The sequence below is a fragment of the Plecotus auritus genome (assembly GCF_963455305.1).
Source record: "Plecotus auritus genome assembly, chromosome: 13".
NCBI classification, from domain to species: Eukaryota; Metazoa; Chordata; class Mammalia; order Chiroptera; family Vespertilionidae; genus Plecotus; species Plecotus auritus.
Window position 1 is genome coordinate 12,719,232 of NC_137779.1, and position 27,521 is coordinate 12,746,752.

Here is a 27,521-nt window from a genome sequence, read left to right on the forward strand (position 1 = left end):
AAATGAAAACATATTTCCACACAAAAACTTGTATTAAAATGTCCATAACTGCATTATTTATAATAGCCAGAAAGTAGGAACAACCCAAATGCCCATCAACGGATGAATGAGTAAACAAAATGTGAAAGTATCCATACAATGGGACGTTATCCAGCAATAATAAGGAATGAGGTATTGATACATGCTAAAACACAGGTGAACTTTAAAAATAGTAGGTTATGTGATATGTTGTTGGAATTAAAATTTTAAAACCTTACTTTCTGGTGATACATTCTGAAAAATTTATAGATGAAATGATATTAAATCTAAGATTTACTTCAAAATAATCCAGTTGGGCTGGCGGTAGAAATGACACAAGAAGGCCATGATTGCTATAACTTAGGGAAACATGAGGGTTTACTGAACTACCTTCTCTACCTTGGTATACGGTTGAAATTTTCTACTGTCAATGGTTTTTAAAAATTCTAACATCCTTGAATAATGCTTTGTTATGTAGCTCGGTATTTACTGAGGTTACCGAATGCTCTTCACACTAAACTCCTGCCTGGGTTCTTTTCAGAGAATCCATGGCTTTCATCTGACTCTTTGGTCTAGAAATACATTACAATATATATAATCTCATGATCTAATAGTTGTGGGAAAAAATGATAAATGCCTTAGCACTAAAATTTAATTCATTCTATTCTTGCAAACTAACTTTAAACTTGAAACAGTATATTGCCTTTAATTCATTAAAGATTACAAATATTTTTACTTATATCACTTAAAGTAACCTTTCATTTAAATAATCAAATTCCACATTCACAGATATAAACACAAATAGCCCTATCACCACAGTTGGCAGATGCGAAGGAAACTAAGCATTATCCGGTGTATTGCATTTCAAACTTGAACACGAGTCTTTTGTAGTTTTTTCCATAAATTCCTTGTTATAATCTGGAGATTAGCAATGACAGAAGAACATTGATTGCTTTCTTCCTTCTCACTTTAACACTACAGATAACACAGCCTGTGGTGTTTATGAAGATGCTCAGAGCTAAGTGGGCCAAAAGAATGGGCTTACCTGTTGCCTATATAGTGAGAGTTTGCCTTCAATTGGCTCATTTCTCAACATTTTCTTTTCAATCAGCTGATTGATCTGTGTATTTATTTCATTTATCTAAAACAGCATGAAAATAAAACAGGTTAAGTCTCTCCCTATGATTACACAAACTAAGGGACAAGTGGCCCAGCCAAGCTTTGAATTTATAGTTCTTATCATCAGTGATTAGATGGTCCCATTAATGTTATGAGTGGGTTGTTATGATTACTTTTAGAAATAATGAACATTTCGTGGTTCGTGATAAATTTTACACAGTATTATTACTTACATGGATTTAACCATCCATGTCTAAATAATCCTAATGTATTCAGCATGAAATATTTATACATTATAAAAAAGACAATTTTTTAAAATCTGAAGTTATCCTCTCTCCTAGCTTGTGACTTGCAAGTCACTGCAAGTGATAAAATCCAGACTAACGTTCCATAGGGATTTGTATAAGGAATTCATGAACCCAGCTGAGAGTTGACACGGATGACATCTAAAAACCTTCCTGTTCGAATGATCTGTGGTTCTCCCATAGCTGTCATTTATCCCACTCATTAATCCAAACCTTTCCCAATGTAATAAAACTGATTAAGCCCACAGAAGCATATAGTCCCTCAACAAATTTTAAAAAATTACATGATTTTCAGTATATCTGTCTATCCTCTGAAAAAAATTAGAGTTTCCTTGTTAATTCTATGACATTAAATTTGAGCCAAATCTGACTTGGTCATCTAACTTCTACAAGAAAATTAAAAGAATAAAATGATCAAAATTATATATTTAGTTGTTAATGGCTGTTGAGCACATTGAAGGATTAGCAAATCAAAATGGCTCAGTTTTCATGATATTTGGTATTTTTAAAAAATACACATTTGATTAGTGTTTTGTTGCTAGGGAGCAAAAGTGTTATAATATGATACCAGGTTTCAATGAACATTACAAAAAAATTTAGTAATTCCAAAGCTGGCATAAAAGGCTAATAACTAATTAGGCTTTAAATATAAAATTGCTACAATATTATTCTTGCAAATAAAAATTATTGATATTTAAAAGTTGCCATCTTGTTATATGAATACATTATGTTAACCAATTATATATTATGAATACATAAACCTATGAGTCTATCATATGCATTAATTTATATGTCCAAGTTACTTAGTTTCCTAATCAATTGACTAAGTTTTCATAAATCATGTATTGTAAGTAACAGCATTACATGCTGTAATTTCTCATAAAGAGCAACTCCTTATAAGGGCTATCAACTCTTAGGGCAGGTTAACTTAAGAGCCAAGAATTGGACACTATAGAAAGCAGTTCACATACTTTACACGGGACTAAGGATAAGATAAAATTGGAAACTATGAAAAGATGATTGTCACTTACTTTAGATTCAAGTTCAAGAAGATCAGAATGGCCCATAGCAGGCTCTGACACCACTTTTTGTAAAAAATGCAATTCTTTTTTCTTGTTCTCTAATTCTTTAGGAAATTTTTCAGTGACCATATATGAATTAAACTTTATCTCCTCCTCTAGTCTCTTCATTAAACCTTTGAAAAGAAAATAAATGAATATTCAGCCCAAGAGAACAGGTACAATGACATTCTGTATATTTAAAATATAAGACCTGGCCCTAGCCGGTTTGGCTCAGTGGATAGAGCATTGACCTGCATACTGAAGGGTCCTAGGTTTGATTCTGGTCAAGGGCACATGCCTGGGTTGTGGGCTTGATCCCCAATAGGGGGCGTGCAGGAGGCAACCAATCAATGATTCTCTCTCATCATTGATGTGTCTCTCTCTCTCCCTCTCCCTTCCTCTCTTAAATCCATAAAAAAATATATTTTTAAAAAGACCTGTAGAGTAGGGCATATCTGTCAAAATACCTAGTATATCTATCTGTATAATATCATATCTGTGTATAAAATCAAGTATCCTGATTAATAAAGAGGGAATATGCTAATTGACCATCATGCCCTCACAAAATATGCCAGCGCCCACAGCCAATAAGGAGGGAATATGCTAATTGACTGCCATGCCCTCAAAGATGGCGGCGCCCAGTTCCCTCAGCCCTGCCAGGGCAGCAGGCGCGCCACACGCCTGCCTCCGGAGTCCCCCAGTCCTCTCAGGCTCCAGCTGCCCAGGGCTGACCCGAGGCCCAGGCAAGCCTCGGATGGTGACTGCCCAGCTGCCCAGGGCTGCCCGAGGCTCAGGTAACCAGGGCCGGCCAAGGCTTGCGCTGCTGACAGTGGCAGTGGCAGAGGTATGAAGGGGGCGTCGCCTTCCCTTGATTGCCGGGTCGCCTCCTGCCCCTGAGGGCTCCTGGACTGTGAGAGGGGGCAGGCCGGGCTAAGGGACCCCCCCGCCAATGCATGAATTTTCATGCACCGGGCCTCTAGTAGTACCATAAAAGATTGGCCATTGAAGTCTTTTGCTAATTAGAATGATAATAAAAAAAAATTTACATGGAAGAAATGTTTAAATAATTACAGAAAAACTAGTACTATGATCTTTCCAAATTACTACCTAAGCCTTGGCTAGTAGCTCAGTTGGTTAGAGCATTATCCCAATACACCAAGCTTATGGATTCGATCCCTAGTCAGTGCACATACAAGAATCTACCAGAACATAAACTGATGAACAAAAATAGATCCAGAGACAGAGAAGCATCAAACTTCAGAGGGAAGGCGGGGGAGAGGGGAGGTAAGAGATCAACCAAAGGACTTGTATGCATGCATATAAGCATAACCAATGGACACAGACACTAGTGGGATGAGGGCATGTGCTGGGGGTGGGGATGGCTGGGGAGAAGTCAATGGGGGGGAAAATAAGTGGAACAACAAATCAATGTTTCTCTTCCTCTCTCTCTTTAAAAATCAATTAAAAAACAAATTACCACCTAATTATATTATACTCTATAAATTAATGCAAGAATAATATTTACAAAACAAGCCAGATATAGCATGAGAAATATAGTCAATAATGTTGAGATAACTGGATATGAGGCCAAAGTGGGTGTTCGGGGCAGCAGGGGGACCACTCTGTAGTGTGGTTGGTTTTCTGGCCACTTTGCTGTAATCGGAAACTGGTGCAGAATGGTACTGAATGTAAACTGTGACTGAAAAGGAAAAGAAAAAAAAGAAAAAGCCAGATATTTGGTTGGGTCACATTTTGCATTTAAGTAAGAAATCCAAGAACCAAATGACAACACAAATGAAATCCAGCTTCTTTCTTCTATATGTGGTCATTTACTCTTTTTTTTTTGCAACACTTCTGAGACAATTTATAGTTCTATTCTATTACTTCATAAGTCATAAGTAGTAATACATTATAATTTGTCAGCTTCAAAGCACACATTCAAATCCAAAAAAGAAATTATCTACATTCATGCATTTTTTTCAGTTTTCCATCTTTGGTAGTTTTGATTTTGTAAAGTTTATAGTTAAATGGCAAGTTATATTTTTAAGATTTAATAGTTTTCTTATTTTGACAGAGTGCACAAACATACACACACAGATTTTCAGTGAATAATAGTTTTGTTATAAATTCCCAGCCTAGAGAGCTTTTAAAAGTTTATTTCAGATCTTTCCATTACACATTTACAAATTCTGGCTTAAGTTTTTAAAACATTGGATTTCCGGTTTAAGTAATCTACGTACGTAGATTGCATAATAAACCTGGCCTAAAACTTTAAAAGTATTTTTAGTTCTGTTGTGCTAACCATATATTAACATGTAAAAATTTATTAAAGGCAAATTCATGAGTTTTCCATTCATCCCTACAATTCCCCCCCACCCCTTTTTAGGGGTTGGAGAAAGAGAGGGAAGAGAAAGTGTTTAATGAATCACATGATAATGATGTGATTTCAGATTAAATCTACTTCATGGCTTCTCTGGCTATTAGATGACTAGTTTCTCCATCTTCAGATGACTAGTTTCTCCCAAGTTCTTAAATATACCACATGTAACCAGAGATGTAAGGAATCAAAGTCTGAAATGTTTTAAAAGATTTGAAACTCTTGATTTTTATATACCTTATTTTTGAAAAGTTTCTAATTCTAGAAAACACAAACTAATCTGTAATGATAGCAAGCAGATCAATGGTTGCCTGGGGACAGGTAGAGAGGCAGAGAAGGGAGGAATGAGCCATTACAAAGAGGCACAAGGAAATGTTTAGGACAATGGATATACTTGTTATCTTGATGGTTTCAAAACGTATCGATTGTGCACTTTAAATAGGTACAATTTATTACTTGTCCATTTTACTCAATAAAGCTGTTTAAAAAACATAAAAAACAGAATTTCTATCACATTTTAAGTTCTTCTCTTAAAAATTTTAATGTAGACTTTGAAAAGTAGTCATATGTTTCTATGCAGTTTTTTAGAAATTATATTTTGAAATCCTGACCTCTAAGATCTCAGTAAACTTTTTAATTAAAAACCCTCTGAAAACATCTTACTGATGCTACTATCATTGAATGAGTAGGTTCTTTTATGTAATAAATCTCACAAATGTGTAGAGTATAAAAATATATTTGAATGTTTTATAATATGGTTGTTACTCTGAAAAAGTACAAATTACATTGTTACACTAAAAATAATTTCGCTCGGCCCAGCCAACGAGGCTCAGTAGTTGAGCAAGACCTATGAACCAGGAACTCCTGGTTGGATTCCCAGTCAGGGCACATGCCCAGGTTGCAGGCTCAATTCCCAGTCTGGGGCTTGCAGGAGACAGCCAATCAGTGGTTCTCTCAGATCATTGATATTTCTCTCTCTTTCTCCCTCTCTCATCCTCTCTGAAATCAATAAAAAACATATTTAAAAATAATGTGTATGTTATTTAAGTGAATAAAAACTTTTTATAAACCTTTTTTGTTACTGAAGAATTTAGATGGACCTTATTCAACTGAACACCTGGATCAATTAACATCTGCTTAATCTACTCTTTTTCTAAAGTGCTAAATAGAACCCTTAAACTATTTCCCAAAAAGATGTCAGCAAAGCAAGAACTCTTTAACTTCTTATTCCCCACTCCCTGCCCACCCAAAAAAAACCCATATATTACATATGTAATACCTTATTTTTATATTTCAACCATTTTTTTCTTACTTGATTCCCCTCCTCTGTGTGGAAAAGATCACTGTTTTCCTATCCAAAGTCAAGGTCTTTACTCTCACCTCCAAACTCCTTAACAGGCTTTACTGAGTGCCTGTATGTGTAATCTAGTGTGCAAGGGCCTGGAAATAGACCAATTATGACTTGGTGACTCGCTTGAAGTTTAGCTGAGTCAGAGTTAGATATGCCAACCATTAACGCACTGTGGTATTGTTATAGAAGATTCAATGCAATGCAGGGTATGGGGATACAATTGGGACACACAGGGAAGGCTGTTATCAATTCTCACCATTTCCTTCTAAATCTTCAATTTGTCTGGCTCTTTCCTTCAGCACGTAACCACCACTCCACTACCACCCTCCTGAAGTCTAGGCACAGTGCTATCTCATTCATTCGCACACTCCCTCTCCTGCCCTCTTTTCGAACACAAGCAGTCAGGAGAGGCTTACCCTTCATCTACTAGTATCTTCAACCATCATTTGCTCAGCCCAATCTCTTTATGTCACTGCACCTTGGAATGGAATGTCTACCACTCCTTCACCTTTCCAGCTTTAACTTAATTCAGTGGCCACGACGTCCAGGAAGTCATTTGTCTCTGTGTTAGCGTGTGGTGCTCTGCCTCTGTTTGTTCTCATAGAACCCTATGCTGAGCTTCATCAGCAAATTCATCACATTGGACACTCTGGTCATTCCTCCATTACACTGTGAGCACTTTATAGAGATACTAGAGGCCCGGTGAATGAATTCGTGTACCAGTGGGGTCCCTCGGCCTGCCCTGCGGGATTGGGCCAAAACCGGCTCTCTGACATCCCCCCAGGGTCCCAGATTGTGAGACCGGCTCTCTGACATCCCCCAGGGTCCCAGATTATGAGAGAGTGCAGGCCAGGCTGAGGGAACCCACCAGTGCACAATCAGGGTCGGGGAGGGATGTGGGAGGTTGGCCAGCCAGGGAGGGGCTATGGGAGGCTCCAGGGCCTGTCTGGCCCATCTTGCTCAGTCCTAATCAGCCGGACCCCCGCAGCAAGCTACCAGTCGGAGCGTCTGCCTCCTGGTGGTCAGTGCACATCATAGTGACTGGTCGGCCAGTCTACTGTCTGCCCCCTGGTGCACATCATAGAGAGTGGTTGAGCGGCCTTAGCATATCATTAGCATATTACACTTCGATTGATTGAATGGACGACCATATGACCAGACACTTAGCATATTAGGCTTTTATTATATAGGATTTCTGCTTTCTATTCCTAACACTTAGCACACTATCTGACATTCAGTAGATGATCAAGAAATACTGAACTAATGGACTGTTGGTTTGAGCCTATTATTTTTATTACTACTTAACAATTTAGCAGCATGTATTAACATATTACTTACATCAATATTTTAAACCAACACCACAAGAGATGCCCTAAACAGAACTGTGTCTATTTTATTATTAAATAAACAATTATGTATTTCCTGGCCTAAATGATTTCTATTTAGACTACTGTAGAAAGTCAAAGCAAAATAAAAACTATCAACTCAAATTTAAAAAATGAAATATTACTAATACTGTACATATCTTTGGATATTCTGTTTAGTTGCCAGAATTAAAACATAAAAGAAATATTTAACCTAATAAAATTAAGGATAACAGATATTACAGAAACACATGTTTAGGCTAACATCTGAAATTGTATTAAACTGTACTGATCAGTCAATTATTTTTCTGCATACCAAATCTTTCAATTCTTATATACATTGCCTTCATTTCCAAAAATTCACTATTAATGGTAAGCTCTAATAATTTCTTAACAAGAGTAGGCCTATATAAACAAGTTGCTTATTGACATTATTATTTTTTTAAAAGGTATTTTTATTGATTTCAGAGAGGAATGGAGAGGGAGAAAGAGATAGAAACATCAATGAGAGAGAATCATTGATTGGTTGCCTCCTGTCCGCCCCACAACCTGGGCATATGCCCTGACCAGGAATCGAACCGCGACCTGCTGGTTCATAGGTCAACACTCAACCACTGAGCCATGCCGGCCAGGAAGTATACGTTCTTTGGATTTGATGTAGATTCCTTCACATCTTTACCATCAAAAATTAAGATGACCCCAGCCAGCATGGGGCTCATCTAATCTAAAATTAGAGACCCATGTCATTAGCATAATTGCCCAAATAGGGAAAACACTCAGTGTTATTCTTTGTCTTTATAGCCCTGGCTTTAGAACAACGATTCACATTTCTTCCATCCATCTTTTTCATAACATCCACCATCCTAAGTACTTCATATACTCACAGATTATATGAGAGTGTTGGAACAACATGAGCTCAGCATAGGCCAAAAGGGAGTGTACAGATACACACTGAGTATAGAGTCCCAAAGGTCCTTGATGCTGTTGGCACCACAATGGTTTTCATTACCTTCACCCTCTGACAAAACATTGACTGAACAGGAATTAAATCCCAGGTGAAGACTTAAAAGATGCCTGTATTAGGGCTCCCCTTCATTAGATAGAAAATGACACTCCGAATGCTGAGATATCACTTGATAGTTCTCATTAGTTGATTACTTTAAGGGAGACTACCGATTTAAACTAATATTCTCTGATCGACTATGTTATCTAATAATTTCCACTTACTTTCAGGCTTTGCATCTGCTGCCGCGTGGCGCATACTTTTCAGCTGGTTTTGTACTCTTTGCAGTCTCTGCACTGCATGAAATAGCTTTAAAATAGAATTAGATCTATTACTTGCTTAGTCTATTGAAACCTACCACTCATACAAACAATGAAAAATCCAAGTTCCACAAAATTCCTGTGATATAAAGGGACAAATAATAAGAACTAAGAAAATTGCTGTGTTAAGTCCCAAATATAAATGGTTCCCTCACTACCCTTTCATGTAAAACTTAAAAAAAAACAAAGAGCTTTTAGAAGTTTAAAAAAGAGTATTTTCTTAATTTGGTGGTCAAAGAAAAATACTTGCTAAAGAATATAGTTACCAGGCTTTTCTTGTTACAACATGGTTTTCTTAACTTTAAGGACTGCAAGCATTCTCACACATGATGTCTCAGAATCAGAATTTGATGCCAAGTAACCTCAGGGCCAGGCAGTGTAGTTGTTGCTGCAGTAGAACAACTGTGATGCCAAACGAGTTCTGAGAAAGCCAAACCCCTCAACTGTCCACTTAGAAGGAAATGGAGCTGAACTGAACTATACTTTTAATGTATAAGTCTACTCAGTTTTAAGAACGACTTTTAACAAAATAAAAGTGCTATTTTTCTGGCCAAATTATTTTTTCGTTAAGGCAAAGTCTAAAAATGTGGATGGTGGGTGTTTTGGAGCCTTTTCATGATTTGCTTATGTACCGCTGGAGTAAAATGTAGAGGATACTGTGATCAGTGGAATAGAAAGGATGTTATCATAGCCCCAGAATCTCAACACCCCTTGAGAGATTCTACAAGTTTCATCAACAGTTAACCTTACTGCTTGTTGATGAAACAATATTTGGTAGTGTTGGAACAACATGAGCTCAGCATAGGCCAAAAGGGAGTGTACAGATACATACTGAGTATAGAGTCCCAAAGGTCCTTGATGCTGTTGGCACTACAAAATACCCTTAGAAGAGTATTCTATCATGCTCACAAAGGGAAACATGAACTTCTAAAATTCTTCTTTCTTTACATTTGAATTGTCATAAAGAACTACTTCTTTCATCATGAGAATATAAATTTTTATATGGATACCTGATTCTTTTGTTCCTGTTTCTGTTGTGCAAGAAATTCTTCCCTCTCTTTTTCAACTCGAAGTTGTCTTGCTATTTTAAGCATCCGTTGATGATTCTGAACTGTCTCCACCTACAGTAAGGGAATAAGTAGTTCATGTTACTGTCAGGTTAAGGCATGTCACGTGACTCCGACACCCACTTATCATTTCCTTTTGGTAAACAATACTCCCTGGAGATGACAGTCAAGCTCTAGATTCCAGGTCCTTGAAGGTTTTGGGCTAGTGCCTAGGGAGATTCCCTTTCAGTCAGGGTTATTTGAATCCTTCCTCAGATTGAATCCATGCCCTGCTTAATCTTTATTTGCATTCCTAAGTCTTTGCAAGTGCTTAACACTTGTGGCCAAAGTCTTACAGTGCTAAATCTTGCCTTACCCTTTTCTTCAAACGTTCAACTCTTTTAATGAGCTGATCTTTTTCTTCCTCCATTGCACTGATATCCTAAAAAACAGTCAAGAAGACATTATCAGAAAAAGTATTCTTTGTAGAATTCAGCTAAGGATTTTATATGATTATGTAATCTATCATAATAACCAGAGCATTAAGGAACAAAGAACCTCCTTGGGATGAAGGATATTTCTATTCCCCCCTATCCCCGGTAATTTATTTGACAGCTTGGTGTTCATCTAGAAAAGCAACTAAAACAGAAATTTATCCTAAGGAAACAATCATAGATATGCAAAAATGCTTAAATTATCTATACTATAGGATATTATTTAATCATTAAAGTCATATTATACAAAGATAACAATGGGAATATATTAATGATATAATGATTTAAAAAGCAAAATACACCTAGCCGATTTGGCTCAGTGGATAGAGCGTTGGCCTGTGGACTGAAGGGTCCGGGGTTTGATTCTGATCAAGGGCATGTACTGGAGATAACCAATCAATGTGTCTCTCTCATCACTGATGTTTCTATCTCTCTCTCTCCCTCTCCCTTCCTCTCTGAAATCAATAAAAATATACTTTAAAAATCAAATAAAATTATAAAAAGCAAGATACAGCCCTAGCTGGTTTGGCTCAGTGGATAGAGCCTGTGGACTGAAGGGTTTCAGTTTCGGGTTTGGTTCCAGTCAGGGGACATGCCAGGGTTGTGGGCTCGATCCCTAGTAGGGAGTGCACAGGAGGTAGCCGATCAATGATTCTCTCTCATCATTGATGTTTCTCTCTCTCGTCCCTCTCCCTTTCTCTCTGAAATCAATAAAAAATAAAAATATGTATTTTTTTAAAAAAGCAAGATATAAACAATTATGGATCGTGTGATCGCAAACACACACACACACAGCCTGAAAAGGTATACAAACAATTGGAAAATTTTTATTTTTTGTTATTTTCCTTATTTTCTATATCAGATATATCAGTAGATATAGATATATACATATATATGTATATTAGAGACTCAAAATGTAACCTTTTAAAATCCATTAGCATGGTCTATATAGTACATAGAACTCACTATGAATTTACCCTGGTCTCATTAATTTCTTCAGCAAAGAACTAGCAAGGCCTTACAAAAGAAAATATGCCTTTTGCTATCACCAGTTTCGATATAGTTTTAAGACTCATACTGAATTAACTAAAAACAAAAATACTAAACCTAGTATTATTCAAATAAAAAATAGATTTTCTTTTCTTTACCCTTCTTATTTCTGCTGTGGAAAATCCAGATGCCTTAAGCTGCTCACATTCTTTATGCAAAGTTTTAAAGGCTTCCATCAATTCTTCATACTAAAAGAACAAGTTAAAAAATGATAAACTAATGACTAGACCCAGTAGGCTTTTCTTAGTCAGGTTATCTATAAACTTATAGTGATTACTTAAATCAGTGATTTTCAACCTTTTTCATCTCAAGGCACACATAAACTAGTGACTAAAATTCTACAACACACCAAAAAACGTGTGTTTTTTTTTTTTTTTGCTGATCTGACAAAAAAAATAGGTATAATTTTGATTCCTTCACACTGGGTGGTTATTATTGTGTTGGCTATTGTCATTTTTTTATTTGACAGTCTAAGGCAGTGGTCGGCAAACTGCGGCTCGCGAGCCACAGGCGGCTTGCAAGCCGCGGTTTGCCGCTCTGTTGACTAATGAACTTGCCGACCACTGGTCTAAGGGAAAAGAGGTCAGTGCCCTTGACTAAATAGTCAGGTATTGCATGTTATAAAAATTCTTGTGGCACACTGGTTGAAAATTGCTGACTTAAATGATTATGAACACAGTGTTTGAAAAATACATCTTTAAACATTTATATAGGGCATAAAAAAGCAGGTCTGTAAAATCTGGTCAGTAAATCCTTCTCCTGCTTCCTCTCTGGTTACTTTCCTACCTCACACTCTATATTCTCTCTATGCTGATTTTCTTTCAGCCTCTGGAACATCCCATGTTCTCACTTCCAGTTCACAAACCCTGTTCCCTTTGAGAATCTTGTATGAGTCCCCTCATCCCTAACCTGGATAAATCCTATTCCTCCTTCAGGTCTCAGCACAGATACCATTACCCACACAGAAGACTTCTACAGTCCTATATCAGAATGCCATGACATCAGAGTAGATACATATAAAATTGCAGTTGTCTAGTTACTCATCTGTCTCCCTCCCTTAATACCTTAAGGCTAAAACCCAGTATTAGCTCAAAACTCTGGTGAGGAAAATGCACTGAAATTTCAAATTCCTGGCCCTCTGTCTACTTTTGGCCCTCTGACTAAAAAGTCCTCTGAGGTTGCAAGCTTAGCTTCTTTGCCTGTACACAGTCTTTGATGGGGCTCACACAACCCAATTTTCCTGGGAGAGTGTCAATTTATACTTCGGTCCTGGTGTAATTATTTGACAGTCCCTCTCTCTCTGATTTGGATGACAAATTATATTGTCACCTAACTGATCAGCAAAGTGCCTTGCAGTCCCAAGCCCAGGATCCAACCTTCCCACAATTCTTAAGTAATAAATTATGCCAAAATCATTAATTTCAGGGTGTGGTTTTTTTCTAGCCACATGCACCTATCACTGAATTGGTATTTGTGTGCAAATGTCAATATTTTAATACATGATTGCAGTTGGATGTTAGCTGATAACTGTTTTCCCTTTTAGTGCCACCTGAAAATACAGAAACAGCAAATAAACTAGAGAGAGATTAACATGTATTTGAACATGTCCTTGAAATCCATTACAGACAGTTTTAAAATACTATTATGTATTGAATACCTGTTTATTGGTATCAGCCACAGTTTCATCCTGAAGAAATTCACTTGGTACCTCCAGTTTTATTAAGAAACGAGCTAAATAGGCTCTTTTCTTCAGCTCATTAGTCCTCTGAAGAAGCCAGTGGAGCACAGGGTAAATTACAGGTTTACTTCCAATCACCAGACCCTGACGAAAGGTACTCCTATAAAAAACAAACAGACAGACAAAAAAAAATGTGTGCACACACGTGCGGGCTTATAAGTTAACCATGAAAAGAGATAACATTTACTCAAAATCTGATTTACAGTGTCCTGATTGCTTTCCATGACAATTTAAAAAGGATAAAAGCAAGGCTATTATAAAGTCAGTGTGCACATTAACAATACAAATAAAAGTAGGCCTTTAATATATCCCTGGAATACGTGGAAAGATTGTGTTGGAACCATTACCTAGTATAGTCAGTCTTAATACTTCACGTCATTCACTGGGCAGGCTTAAGTTACGGTTTTCATCTAGGATGGCAGCTAGATGATAAAATGGAATAGTGCATTTGCCTGACTTTTTTTTTTTTTTTTGATTAGGAGAAAGAACTGACCCACTTACAACTTCTGCATGACAAAATAACATTAAAAGTTCAAGATTATTTTTGTTCCGAGGCCACAGACTTAAGGAGACCAGATAGTGCCTAGGAATGCTGACTATATAGCCTATGAAGGTTTGGCTATTAAAGCATAGTTTAAGGAAAGCAACACATAATACTATTAAATAAATTTTTAAAAACAAATAAAACTTCTCAAAATTAAAAAGAAAAAAAGAAGGCAACATGCAATCAGATTCTTACATGTCTGTGGCATTTCCTGGAGGTTTGTATTTAAGGATACCAAGGAGGCTTAACATCCGTTTGGCTGTTTGCTCTGGCATCTCCTCTCTGATATCAACAACTTGCTAACAATTAAAGAAATTGAAAAAATATGTTATTGTTGTAAATCTAACAAAGAACAATATTTAAACTCACAATCTGCTAGAGCATAACAGGCACAATGTTCTCTTAATAAAATGAATAAAGTATGGAGGTCCCCAGATTCCAAGTGAGGGTGTATACAAGTCAGATCAGGATTCTATTAAGAATGTCAGGTGTAAAAACTCTCCAGTGCAGAGACATGAGCTAACTTGCAATATAATAAAACCTTTTGTAAAAGCATTTTTATTCCTGGACTAAATCCATTTATGTTTGGAAATGGGGAACTATTTTCTAAATAAGGTACAAGTAGATAATTTAATTTTTGAGCTAATGGAGAAAAAATTAAGATCATTTCCTATTACTTTACAAACATAAGGCCTGCAAAATAAAGCCTCATGAAAATAAAGTCCAGAGAGGTTAAATAATTTGCTCAAGACAGATACTGAGAGGCAGAAACTGGCTTTCCTGCCACCCTTTTCATCACAGAGAAAGAGAAAACTCTTACCTTTGGGTCAATCTCAGCCAGAACATCATTGAGAACTTGTAATAGTTGCATTGGCTCCAGGGAATCAAATGTGATTAAATTATAGCTCTTCCTAAAAGGCTCCTTATTTAGATTGTCCACAATGAATTTGATTTGGTCACTCATAATCAAGATCTTATAATTTAAACTAAAGAGTAAAAATAGAGAAAAAAATTTCTCAATACTGATAACAAAAGTTCTGGGGGAAAACCAGTATTAAGATCATAGGAAGCAGGCATAAAAAGTATAATTCTATGTGGAAAAGTTATTTTATTGAAATAAATCAGAGTGGGATGACTTTATTATGAATGCTTCAATATATACTGTTAATTTGTAACGCCAAGTATATTTATATACACATCTTGTGTGATAGCAGTCATCTGCATTAACATGAACAAATGAATAAATCCCACCTACATTAATATCTCTTCCGTTCTGCTCCACAACTTCTACCCAGGGGTAAAGACTTGTTATGGACTGCAGACATATTTCTAATTTTTAAAACTTAGCCCAGTTGGCATGGCTCAGTCGTTGAGCATAGACCTATGAACCAGGAGGTCACGGTTCGATTCCTGGTCAGGGCATATGCCTGGGTTGTGGGCTTAATCCCCAGTGTGGGGCATGCAGGAAGCAGCCAATCGATGATTCTCTCTCATCATTGATCATCGATGTTTCTCTCTCTCCCTTCCTCTCTGAAATCAATAAAAATATATTAAAAAATTAGTAGCCCAGGTTTAAAAATTAGGAGATATTTTTGCATTAATATCCAGATTTCCAGTCTCTCTTGAAAATCAGATCAGGCAAACCTGGGCACCCATTTCTGCATGGCCACACCCAACTCAAACTGAGTAGAAGCTGCAAGCTTTAGCCTGGGTATGCTTTCTTGGATTTGTTTTGGTTTCCTCCACCAAGCGATCTTCACCCACTGGATGTTATGTTGGGCCCTATAGGCTTTGACTCTGCCACCCTTCAGTATTTCAGGACTTCATTTCCTTCGCCTTCAATAAGGTACCGCCTCATGTTCTCCGTTCTCTGCCTCCCATTCCAAATCACCTGCAGGCTTCTCATTGCCCACAAGATAAAGTCCAAACTTCTTGGATTTTGAGACACTTTAAAATCTAGCTCAAATGAGCCTTCCCCAACTGTGTTGCCAAATTGTTACTTTTTACCCTTCAACTTTCAGCAGATGGAAATGGTCGCTGCTCCCTAGCTGACCCACCTCTGCCTTCAGTTAATGCTGTTTTCTCCACCTAGAAGGACTGTTCTCCCTTCCCCCCTCTCCAGAGGTGCAAATCCTAACGGTTTCCTAACCCTACTCTTCCCAGTAACTTCCTCCCGGAAATCATTCTTATGCTACACACCAGGTCCTGCAACGGAATAACAAGGACTGCCTTCCACCTTGACCACTTGTAGTTACTCATACACATTTTCTCTTCTCTGCTAAACTGTAAATTCCGTGAGGACAGATCTGTCATTCCATCCTTGAATACCCTCTACATCTACTAGTAAGACAGCGACTTACTTCCACTAGATTGAATGAGTTTGTTCAAAGACCCAAGGCCAAAACAAAAACAAAACAAAACAAAAACACCCCGTAAGTATAAGTAGGCTGGCAGTGAGACAGATCATAACTTTAAAAAAATTGAATATCTGATTAAGTGCTGAAACAGCACTACCAAGGTTTCTTGTGTCTCCTGCATGCAGACATCACTTGTTTAATATGGGAAGAAGTAGTAGAAATTTTGCAGGCAGGCAATTGTTTTAACTAGCAATTTTTAAAAATGAATTTAAAAAATGAACTAAAAAAAGAATTTCAAAGTGTGTATTTACTTTTCAACGATTTAGAAATTATATATATTATTTATAGCATACACCATATATATATATACATATATATACATACATATTCCCCTTTCAAAAATACAAAACCCTTGTAAGACGTTACCAGGAGAAGAAGAAAAACTATTTGGTTCCCCGCTGGCCCACCAGCTTTCTGAGGGTCAGGCGCTAAGGACAAAGACGTGCTGCGCAGGTAGGCTGTCTATGCCCAGTGGGCTCGGCGCTCTAAAATTAGCAAAAGCAATTACTCTTCCCTCTTCCAGAGGAAAGATGCCACACTAATTCACGAGCACCTCCCCTCAAAAGAACATAAAAACCCGAGGGGGTGGGGGGGGCAAGAATTAAAACCAGGACGAGCGCTTAATCTGGCACAGAGCGGGACAGAAACCACGCGCTCTGGACAGCAACTCGCAGGAGTCCCCAGAATAGTGTCCCCCGGACCCCAGGGCTCGGGAAAGGGGACCGGACCCCACGTCACACCCGGCCACCTCGGGGCTTCCCGACGATTCATTCCGCCGGGGAATGGCCTTGGACCCTCCGCTGCGACCCCTCCGCTTGCCGCACTGGGAAGGGATGGGAGGCACTTTTCTTCTATGTCGGGGTTCGGGGAAGTTTCCGACCGCGGGTCGGCGAGGTTACCTCAAATTCTCTTCAGGAAACCACTGTCCCCCACCCCCAGGAGGTCCCCGGGCTCTAGCGGGTTCCTAGAGACGAGCTCCTTGGCAACGGTTGCTAGACAGTGGTACACGTCACTTCCGGTGGTGGCGCCGCGTTTCCGGGGGACCCAGGCTCGGGCGCTGCTGCCCTGGCGCGGGAGGGGGAAGGGCGGAGGGGTGGGTGCCGCGCCCACGTGCGAAATGGGGTTCCAGGTCCGGAGCCACTGTGGGCAGCCTAGAGAATTTGGGGTTGTTTCCCCGGCGGTAAACTCTCCGAACGTTCTGCAGTTTGCCGTTTCCAGAATACTCTGATCATTCACCAGACATCGGGATGACTTCTTTGTTTGAGGCAAGGCCAGGGCGATTTGAGTTGAGGAAGCCTTTGGCCTGAGCCTGGAATTCAGGTTTTTGACATAAGTATCTCCAAATTAGGTTAGATGCAGGAACAACTGTACAGTCCCCGGCCGAATTGAAAGAAGGCACATTCATCATAGAGATTTCAGCTTCTTTGTCACATTATTTGGGCCACGTAGCCTGTACTGGGAATTAAATTTTTTTTAATCCAGTACTTTTTAAAAAAAAAAAAGTAAAGTACATAGCCTAAGGCTCCTTTTGGCTTCTAAGAGCCTGTTTTTAGGCACCTGCATAAATGAATGTTCCCTTCCAGTCTTCATGGAGTTCACATCCTATGAGGTTGGCTGAAGGAGGATCTTTGTGCCCAGATCACAGACGAGGCGTGGAAGTCTAGTGGAACAGACCCCATTGCTCTAACAGGCTTGGGGGAGACCTTAGTTGGTGAATAGTATTTTGAACGTGCCCTCCCCCGCCCCCTTTCAGACAGGGGATCACTGAACTTTGTGATGTCAATGAAGAAAACAAGAGAAGAAAACAAATTTCTCACACTCTGAATACTTAGTTGTTTGCTTACAAACAACTTAGAAGAAACCAACTACAGATTTAGCATCAGATTTACAAACAAAACAAAACAAATTCCATAGTAGGCATCTCCTATATGCCCCCACCATGCTGGCTGCTGGGGGTGAAGGGTTAGGAATTACCTGGTCCCTTTCCTAATGGAGCTAACATCCTAGTGTAGGAAGAGAGACAACTGAACCAGCAATACCCATACAACTATGATGAACGCTGTGACCAAAGGACTCAATGATGGGGAAACGCAGATGAAGGGTCCCAAGTTTATTTGGGGCTGAAAGGACTATACTATCAGGAGAGGTTCCATTGAACAAAGTGATGTTTAAGGATCAGTAAAAATTAGCCAAACTGGAACAGAGGGAGTTTATGGAGCAGAAGGAACACAACACTCCAAGATGGGTCCTTTGCTGGCAGGCTTCTGACTATTGAAGGACCAAGTGAAAGCACTTGGAGAGAAACTAAGAGTGGTCCCAGCTCATGGATACCACTACCAGGAGGAGGCAACACTTAAAAACTTTAAAAGTTAAACAACTTACAGAATTCTGGGAGAAACAATGAAAGATTCACACAATGGGACTATCTAATTAATTAATCCCGTTGAGTGCATTAGGAGATTCTCCTGGCTGCCTGGATTTGAATCCTGGATCTGTGTGGGGGTTGTGGCCTCAACTCTCTGGGCTTTCCTCATCTATCAACTGTGGCTGTGATAATATCTTCCTCAAAGGTGAAGATTGAGTTTGACACAGGTAAAGTGATTAGAACAATGCCTGACATTGGAAAAGCTAAAAACATTTTACCCTTTCCCCCTTCTTTTTTAAAAATGGTATGGTTAGATTTGCTCCTTCTACAGAGTAAGCTATATAAAGGTAAGAATGGCTTCTCCAGTAGTTTTTAATTCCTCTTCTGCCTGTTGCTGCTATTATTGGAACACTATTTCCCAGGTATAAGAATACAGTCCTCTGCAAATTCAGGTAAGCAATAGAATCCACTCTTCCCACTCAAACTCAAACGGATCTTATGATTAATGCCTTTGCAGGAACACAGGAAAGAATTTGAAGCTACTCAGCCTGAGATACTGAGAAGAACATATTCCAAATTGAACAAAAAAAAGAGAGACGTGGAGAGGCCTGTACATATTAGGTCCCTGCCCATCTATAGGGCCCAGACATGGGCCCCAGGAAGACCTGCTACCACCCCTGATTCATTCAAGGTAAAAAGATTCAGTGAGGGTCCAAGAAGAACTTCTCAGCAACAGTTTCACCATAACAGTGAAGGCATTGCTGATTATATCGCAAGTCAAGCCATCCACGTGAAGACTTTTTTCCCCTTAGATGCTATGTTGAGTCTTCCTTGTAAAATCTCAAAGATGCCTCTTGGCTGAACTATATTCGACATTTTTAATAGATGAAGGGAAGTCCCAGTCATATGGGATAGCCTTTCAGAAAGATTCCTACTTCTAACCTGACTCTCTTTTTGTTTAATAGATGTATTCAGATATAATTCACATATATACAATTCACCCATTTTAAAGTATACGGTTCAATTGCTTTTAGCATATTCATAAGGTTGTGCAGCCATCACCACTATCTAATCCCAGAACATTTTTATTACCCCCCCAAAACACACCCTGTTCCCATTAGCCATCATCTCCCAGTTTGCAATCCTATCTAATAAAGAGGGAATATGCTAACTGACCATCACTCCATCACAAAGATGGCTGCACCCACAGCTGAGGCCAAGTTCCCATAAGAAGCCTTAACAAGCAAGTTCCCATAAGAAGCCTTAACAAGCAGGGACCTGAGGCTACGCCCTCCCCCTCCCCCGTGGGACTTGACAGGGGACCTCAGGCTGCGCCCCCCACCCAATAGGGCTTGACAGGGGACCTCAAGGTGCACTTCCCATCCTGGTGCTGGGCTGGGGGACCTCAGGCCACACCCCCATCCTGGCGCCGGGCCAGGGGACCTGAGGCTATGCCCCCTGTCTGGCAAGGCTTGACAAGGGTGGGACTGGCCTGGTCTGGATCTAGCCCAATGGGCGGAGGGGGATGGCTGGGTCTGGGTCTCACGTGATTTTGAGGTGCATGTGGATGGGCGGGGACTTGACTCCAGGTCCCGAGGTGAGCCCCAGACTCTGACAGGAGGAAGGTTTTCATATACATTTTACTAATTTTCTTTCATCTCTGACACTTCTATTATAGAGAAAGGGCAAATAGCAATATTAAATTATTTCCTCTAATTAATCCCCTTTTAATGTGCACGAATTTCGTGCGCTGAGTCACTAGTTAAAACAAAAAAATATTGCTTCCCAGCCTCTGACAACCACTAATCTGCTTTTCTTCTCTATGGATTTACCTTTCCTGGACATTTCCTATAAATGGAATCACAAAATATGTGACCCTTTGTGTTTGGCTTCTTTCATTTAGTCTAATATTTCCAAGATTCATCCATGTTGTAGCATGAATCAATACTTCATTTCTTTTTGTGGCAGAATAATATTTCATTGTATGGCTTTTTGTTCATCCACTTATCTATGATGTAAATTCGCATTGCTTCCACTTTTGGCTCTCATAAACAATGCTGCTATGAACATTCGTGTACCAGTACATACCACCACTCTCTTATGGATAAAGCACTTCCATTGGCTAAGTCAGGTTAGCAGGGTATGACATCATGGATAAATGGGGGGCAGAGGCTCTCCATTCATTCTTGGATTTGTCTTTTCCTTTCAATTCTTGTTAATTTTGTTCTCTTGGGTGCTCATGGTTGTAGACTAAAGGACCCAAGATGTGGATTCTTTAGCAGTTTTTTTTTAAATATATATTTTTATTGACCTCAGAGAGGAAGGGAGAGGGAGAGGGAGATAGAAACATCAATGATGGGTGAGAGAGAATCATCGATAGGCTGCCTCCTGCATGCCCCGCACTGGGGATCAAGCCCACAACTCAGGCATGTGCCCTTGACTGGAATCGAACCCAGGACCCTTCAGTTGCAGGCTGATCCTCTATCCACTGAGCCAAACCAGCCAGGACATCTTTAGCAGTTTTTGATTGTAGCAACAGACTGTTGCTGAAACCTACTCATCCCTTGCTACCAAAGCACTAAAGTTCCCAATCTGATTCTCACCCAAAGCCCTCTGATAAGAAAATGATGTTATGAGGACATGTCCTTTAAATGTTCACTGGCCTCCACTGGAGGTGGGGTGAGGTGGGAGGAGGTGAGAGACGCTGGAAGCTGCCCTTTCCTACTCCCTTATTAAATCCTGTAGATACTGCAAGACACATCCACATTTGAGAACCTCTGCTCTGGTTATTCAGAGGGAGAAAAAAAATCACGCCTGGTAAAGTATATTTGGCAAGACTCAGAGAGGGCTCATTGTTTCATGCAATTGTGAAGACCAAGAATATTACCAACTTTCAGGTATGGCTTAACCTAGGAGTTCAGTGATATCTCTTGACATTCTTTATCCCTCCATCTCTCTGCCTCTCTGAATGGGCTGCTAGTAGCAGGAGTCTTACATCCTTCCAGCCTAGCAACCTCAATAAAAGTACAACCTTTTCTTCAATAGCTCCAGCAAATTCCTGGGGCTGACTTTCATTAGTCTGAAGTGTATCAGACCATTCTTGAATCAACTGCTATGACTCTGATGGTCATAAGAATAGACTAGGTGAGGGTGGCTCCCAAAAAGGAAGGGCTGCATTCTGTTACCAGAGGTAGAGATGCTATTTGAACAAGAACCACAGATGTCCTACACAGGTGGTCAGGGAAGGTGGCTAAATCTTAAAAGCTGGGTAAGCAAAACCAGAAGAAGAAGAAATGAATCTATACTTATTGTGGGGAGTATCTGCATCAATGTGAACTTTCCCCCTATTTTCTATCAACAAATTCTCTTTCTTCAATGCAGGCTTCCATCGTGGGCCAAAAGAGATCTTGGGAAGACAATAGACCTTCCAGGCCCCACGGAACTCTGAGGATGCCATGAACAGAGCGTCTCCAGCCCCTTCTCATTTCAGAACTTCCAAACAAGAGCTTTCCTGTGTGGAGTCCAAGGAAGCCAAACCAGTTTTCTGTTTTTGGTATTAAATTTAGACCTTTCATCCTGACCATGAGATATTTCTGGATTCTGCACGAGTATTCAGCAAATGCCAGTTTTCAAGATGCTATCCCATCTGGGGCTACTCTGCACACTGCACACTTTATCTCATTCCTTTAAAGCTCAGAAAAATGACCCAGACGCAGGAACAAATTCGGAAGTGGGTTATTCTGTTACCCATTAATTGTCATTTAATGCCTCAGCCATCTAGGTTACTTGGAGATGAAAGGAACTAAATTTATACAGAAACCTCAATTCGGTTTTGCAGACAGCCTACATTGTCTCTGGCAATTTAATCTTGTGGGGATGTAGTGCTTTCCTAAAAGGAAAAAAGGATAAATAATATGTGAAACGTTCAACTGAATGGATGGCATTAAATGTATGCCTGTTGCTACATTCTTGTCAAATGGCTTTTTTTAATGGGTTTTGTGAGAGTCATGGGCATGTATAGAAGTCAAATACTATGCAATTCATATTACTTCCTTGATTACGAACTGAAAAATAGGATGCACTGACATTCTTTTTTTTTTATTATTGATTTTTTACAGAGAGGAAGGGAAAGGGATAGAGAGTCAGAAACATCGATGAGAGAGAAACATCGATCAGCTGCCTCCTGCACACCCCCTACTGGGGATGTGCCCGCAACCAAGGTACATGCCCTTGACCAGAATCGAACCCGGGACCCTTCAGTCCACAGGCCAACGCTCTATCCACTGAGCCAAACCAGTCAGGGCTGCACTGACATTCTTACTGGGGTCAAATAATAATATCTTCACTTGCTGATGCTTCCTGGGTGTCATTCCCCTCCTAAAACAATCTGCATTCCAGTGTGGCCAAAGCTTTCCTTGTCCCAGGCCTGACATGCAAGCATTAATGTCATTGGACCTGAAAAGACCAGGCAGCCTGGGATGATGGGTGGGTGACCAAGCAGTCACCGGGACGGGCCATTGATCGAAGATTTCTAGTGACTCTCTGAAGCTTTGTCATATCCAGGGATTCAGCATCCCCCAGGATGTACCTGAAGGCGAAATGCCCAATAATGACAGGATGGGAGCTCAGAGTTGGATTTCGGTTACTTATAAAATCATGTACTTCCTCTTGAAAATCTGAGTTGTCAACTGAAGTGGATAACCTCTGTATCAGTCCACGTCCTGGCAGGATAAAGATGGCACACTCTGGGCAACGGAGGAGAGATTAATAAAGGACTATTTGTAAAGGCGTGGGCAAGGTTTAGGGAAACCAACAAGGAACTAATAACAAAGGCAGCCATTGCTGTCCTAAGCCTGAAGCAGCCAGAGAAGAGAACAGGCACCAGAAGCTCGTAAACAGAGTGGCTGTCCGGAGAAGGCTGCCTAATAGGAGCCTTTAAATGTAGACAGTCTTGACCTCACATTCCTCCCACCCTCTGATCTCCTGGCTGGCTTCCCATTAGCTAAACCCAACAGGGCTCCCCTTGAGGTCATCCATGCAGATTGGTCTCCCAGAGAAGAAAATGGCAGAATAGGGGTCTGGAAGAGCAATCTGAAGGAATGACTAATTATATCATATACTGAATTATACAATCAAAATGATGGGCAGTAAGGCCTTGTGAAGGCAACGGAACCACCCCCATGTCTCCAAGCTGCCCTGGCTTTGTAGCTGAGGTTCCTGGAGTCACATGGAGTTAGGCCTAATTTCATTTCAGCACATTGCCCACACCCACATCATCTCATTTAATCTCCCCAACAAGGCTGCAAGAACAGTATTGTTTTTTTCCACTTTACAATTCAGAAAATTGAGGTCTGGAGAGTTCATAGAGGGCCCACAGTCACATAGCTAGCAGCTGGCTGAGTCAAGATTAAAACACAGTTCTGCTTGATCCCAAAGCCAGTTTCACCAGCCTACTAAACTGGTTCAAAACTGGCTCAGCAGAGGAAGGACCATAACAGGCCACTGAGGCTGGAGGCAAAGGGCTTTTCTGTGAGGAAAAAAGTGTTAACATGCTGCCTGGTTTTCTCTGCCTCAAGGGCTTTGCCAAGGAGACTCTTCTCTTCGCTGGTAGGGCTGAAGATTTGAATTCCAAGCACTCGCCCGGGAATCAAAGAGTGGAAAGATGGAGAGAAAACACTTGGCCAATGATGGGAAAAAGGGTATTTTCGTTTCAGATGCCTTTCAAGTTCTTTTTTTCCCAGCTGAGCGTTGGGTATTTATAGAATTCAGGGGGAGTATTCAAGGGTAATCAGCAGTGGAGCTGCTTTGGGGCCATTAGGAAGCTCCAGATCACACAGGAAAAAGTTGCGGGGAAGGGACAAGAAAAGGCCAGGAGCAGCGGGGCACAAAGTGGCCTTCTTTATGTCGCCGAGAGCTTTTCCCTTCCTGGGCTGATGATGTCAAACCAAGGCCTATGAAAGTGCTATAGATGGAATCATAGAATCAAAATGGATGAAGGGCTCAACAAATCGTGGTGCAAATGTACAGCAGAATGTGATTCTGGCCTAAAAAGAAATGAAGTACAGATACATGTTACCATGGGGATGAACCTTGAAAACATTATGGTGAGTGAAAGAAGCCAGACACAAAAGGCACATGTTGTATGATTCCATTTACATGAAATACCTAGAAAAGGCAAATCCATAAAGACAAAGTGCAGATCAGTGAGTGCCAGGGGCTGGCGGGAAGAGAGAATGTGGAGCAACTGCTTAATCAGTAGAGGGTTTCCTTTTGGGTGATGGAAGTCCTCTGGAAACAGAGGTGGTGGTTGCACAATATTGTGAATGTATCCAAAAGCCACTGAATTTTCCCTTTAAAAAGGCTAATTTTAGCCCTAACCGGTTTGGCTCAGTGGATAGAGCGTCGGCCTGCGGACTGAAAGGTCCCAGGTTCGATTCCGGTCAAGGGCATGTACCTTGGTTGCGGGCACATCCCCAGTAGGGGGTGTGCAGGAGGCAGCTGATCGATGTTTCTCTCTCATCGATGTTTCTAACTCTCTATCCCTCTCCCTTCCTCTCTGTAAAAAATCAATAAAATATATTTTTTAAAAATAAAAAAATAAAAAGGCTAATTTTAGCCCTAGCCAGTTTGGCTCAATGGATAGAGAGGTTTGCCTTTAGGCCCTTGGACTAAAGAGTCCTGGGTTCAAGTCTGGGCAAAGCACCTACCTCAGTTGCAGGCTCTATCCCTAGCCCTGGTTGGGATGAGTGTGGGAGGCAACCAATCGTTGTGTCTCTCTCACATCAATGTTTCTCTCTATATCTCCCTTCTACTCTCTCTAAAAATCAATGGAGCCCTAGCTGGTTTGACTCAGTGGATAGAGCGTCGGCCTGTGGACTAAAGGGTCCCGGGTTTGATTCCAGTCAAGGGCACATGCCCGGGTTGCAGGCTCGATCCCTAGTAGGGGGTGTGCAGGAGGCAGCCGATCAATGATTCTCTCTCCCTCTCCCTTCCTCTCTGAAATCAATAAAAATATATTTTTTAAAAATAAATAAAAATCAATGAAAAAATATCCTCAGGTGAGCTGCTCCACACACAGGCTAATTTTATATTATGTGAATCTCACCTCAATTTTAAAAAAATGGACAACCATTCACCCCAAGTCTTCCAAGCAGTCTTTGCTCTCTGCATCTGAGGTCCCAGGCGTTGCAGCCTTATGGCCTAATTTTATTCCAGGCTCCCTTTTCTCTCTACTCCTCCACTACTGGCTTCCGTTCTGTTGCTCAGACACACAAACCCATCCCAAACTCAAGACCTCTGCTCTGCTCTTTCTTTGGTCTGGCTGTTCTTTACCCCATCTTCCCTCGGCTGGCTCCTTCTCCGCATTCAGGTCTCAGCTCACATGTTCCTTCCTCAGGGAGACCTTTCCCAATCCTCTTACTAAAGTAACCCACCTACCAGTCATTCGCCATCACCGAGCTTTTCAGACTGTTAGTTACGATTGATTAGTAGTTATTGAAATCAGTTCAATGGGTCTTAATGAATATTTTAAAATATATTTTTATTGATTTCAGAGAGGAAGGAAGTGGGAGAGAGAGATAGAAACATCAATGATGAGAAGAGAATCATTGATCAGCTGCCTCCTGCACACCCCCTGCTAGGGATCGAGCCCACAACCTGGGCATGTGCCCTTGACCAGGAATCATACCAGTGACCTCCTGGTTCATAGGTCTACACTCAACCACTGAGCCACACCGGCTGCACATTGGTGAACATTTTTAAGAAATGAAGTGGAATAGAAAATATACAGAATAAAGGTAAATACTTCTTTGTCAGAAATATATATATATATATTTTGCTGCAGTAACAAACCACTCCAAATGTATTGGCTTGAAATCCTCCCTCAAATCTGTGGGATAGTTGGGCTCAGCTGGATAGTTCTGCTCCACATGGTATCTGCTGGGATCTCTATGGGGCTGAGTTCAGCTGGGAGCTCCTCTGGGGCCAAAACATCCAAATTAGCTCCCTCCTTTCTGGGCCCCAGTGCTGACTGCCATTTCTCCTTCATGTGAACTCTCTCCTTGAGGTCTCTCATCATTCAGTGATCTAACCTGAGCCTCTCTACCTGGCAGCTAGATACTGTTAAAAGATCAACTGAATCATATTTTAAAATGTTAAGAGTTTACTTGAGCAAAAATTGATACTAGTCGGGCAGCACCAAACAGGAAGTGGTTAGGAGCGCCCTCCGCTGGCAGGAGTCCTGGGAGAGACTTATACAGAGAAAATGTAGAAGCAAAGAAAAGAAATTATTTCATTGGCTATAGCTGTAAGCCTAGTTGGCTGTTTGTGATTGGTTGTCCTTTGACTTTTGATTTCATGACCTTGAGACATGCACAGGTGTAGATTTTGGTTTGCTTACACTGGAATTCGAACCACATCAAGCTCCTTGTTTGATTCAGCGAATAGTACAAGGAGCACAGACATGAAAGCCACCAGGCATCTTAAAGCAGAGGCCCAGAGCAAGCTCAGTGTCATTTCCATCGCATCCTATTGGTCAAAGCAAGTCATGTGTCCCGCCTAGATTCAAGGAAAGGAGAAACAGCCTCTACCTCTTGAGCAGGGAGTGGCATGTGCATACCAGGAATGATGGTTGCTAAATTGTTGGCAGACGTTTTGCAGACAATCTATCACAATTGTTTTGTGAAAGTTTTATTTCAGTTTAATAAACAGGCATGTGAGTTCATTGGGTACACAATAAACATTTCTTGCTGTGAGTCAGTCAAAAGGTTTGAAAAACTCACTTCCACATTCCTTTTTTAATTTCTTCCAAAGCACCTAGTTCTCTCTAAAGTTAAACGTGTATGTCCCTCATTAGAATACAAGCTTCTGCCCCAGCTGGTTTGGCTCAGTGGATAGTGTCGGCCTGCAGACTGAAGGGTCCCGGGTTCGATTCCAGTCAAGGGCACGTAC

The 27,521-nt window shown here is 40.4% G+C and overlaps 1 protein-coding gene across 3 annotated transcripts in view; it reads right to left on the reverse strand.

Annotated features, from left to right (window-relative positions):
• Nucleotides 1-27,521, reverse strand: part of IFT81 (intraflagellar transport 81) — a 130,528-nt gene that overhangs the window by 37,578 nt on the left and 65,429 nt on the right. The window contains exons 1-10 of one of the 3 annotated variants that reach the window (XM_080650635.1): nt 17,107-17,230; nt 14,611-14,776; nt 13,986-14,089; nt 13,166-13,346; nt 11,607-11,696; nt 10,341-10,406; nt 9,929-10,039; nt 8,823-8,907; nt 2,474-2,637; nt 1,064-1,159 (exon numbers count right to left, since the gene is read on the reverse strand). In XM_080650635.1, the coding sequence (XP_080506761.1) occupies nt 1,064-1,159; nt 2,474-2,637; nt 8,823-8,907; nt 9,929-10,039; nt 10,341-10,406; nt 11,607-11,696; nt 13,166-13,346; nt 13,986-14,089; nt 14,611-14,754 (1,041 nt within the window). In that variant the 5' untranslated portion in view covers nt 14,755-14,776; nt 17,107-17,230. Of the gene's footprint in view, nt 1-1,063; nt 1,160-2,473; nt 2,638-8,822; nt 8,908-9,928; nt 10,040-10,340; nt 10,407-11,606; nt 11,697-13,165; nt 13,347-13,985; nt 14,090-14,610; nt 14,777-16,573; nt 16,890-17,106; nt 17,231-27,521 lie in introns of those variants that run through there. The other 2 variants (XM_080650636.1, XM_080650634.1) reach the window with 2 other exon arrangements.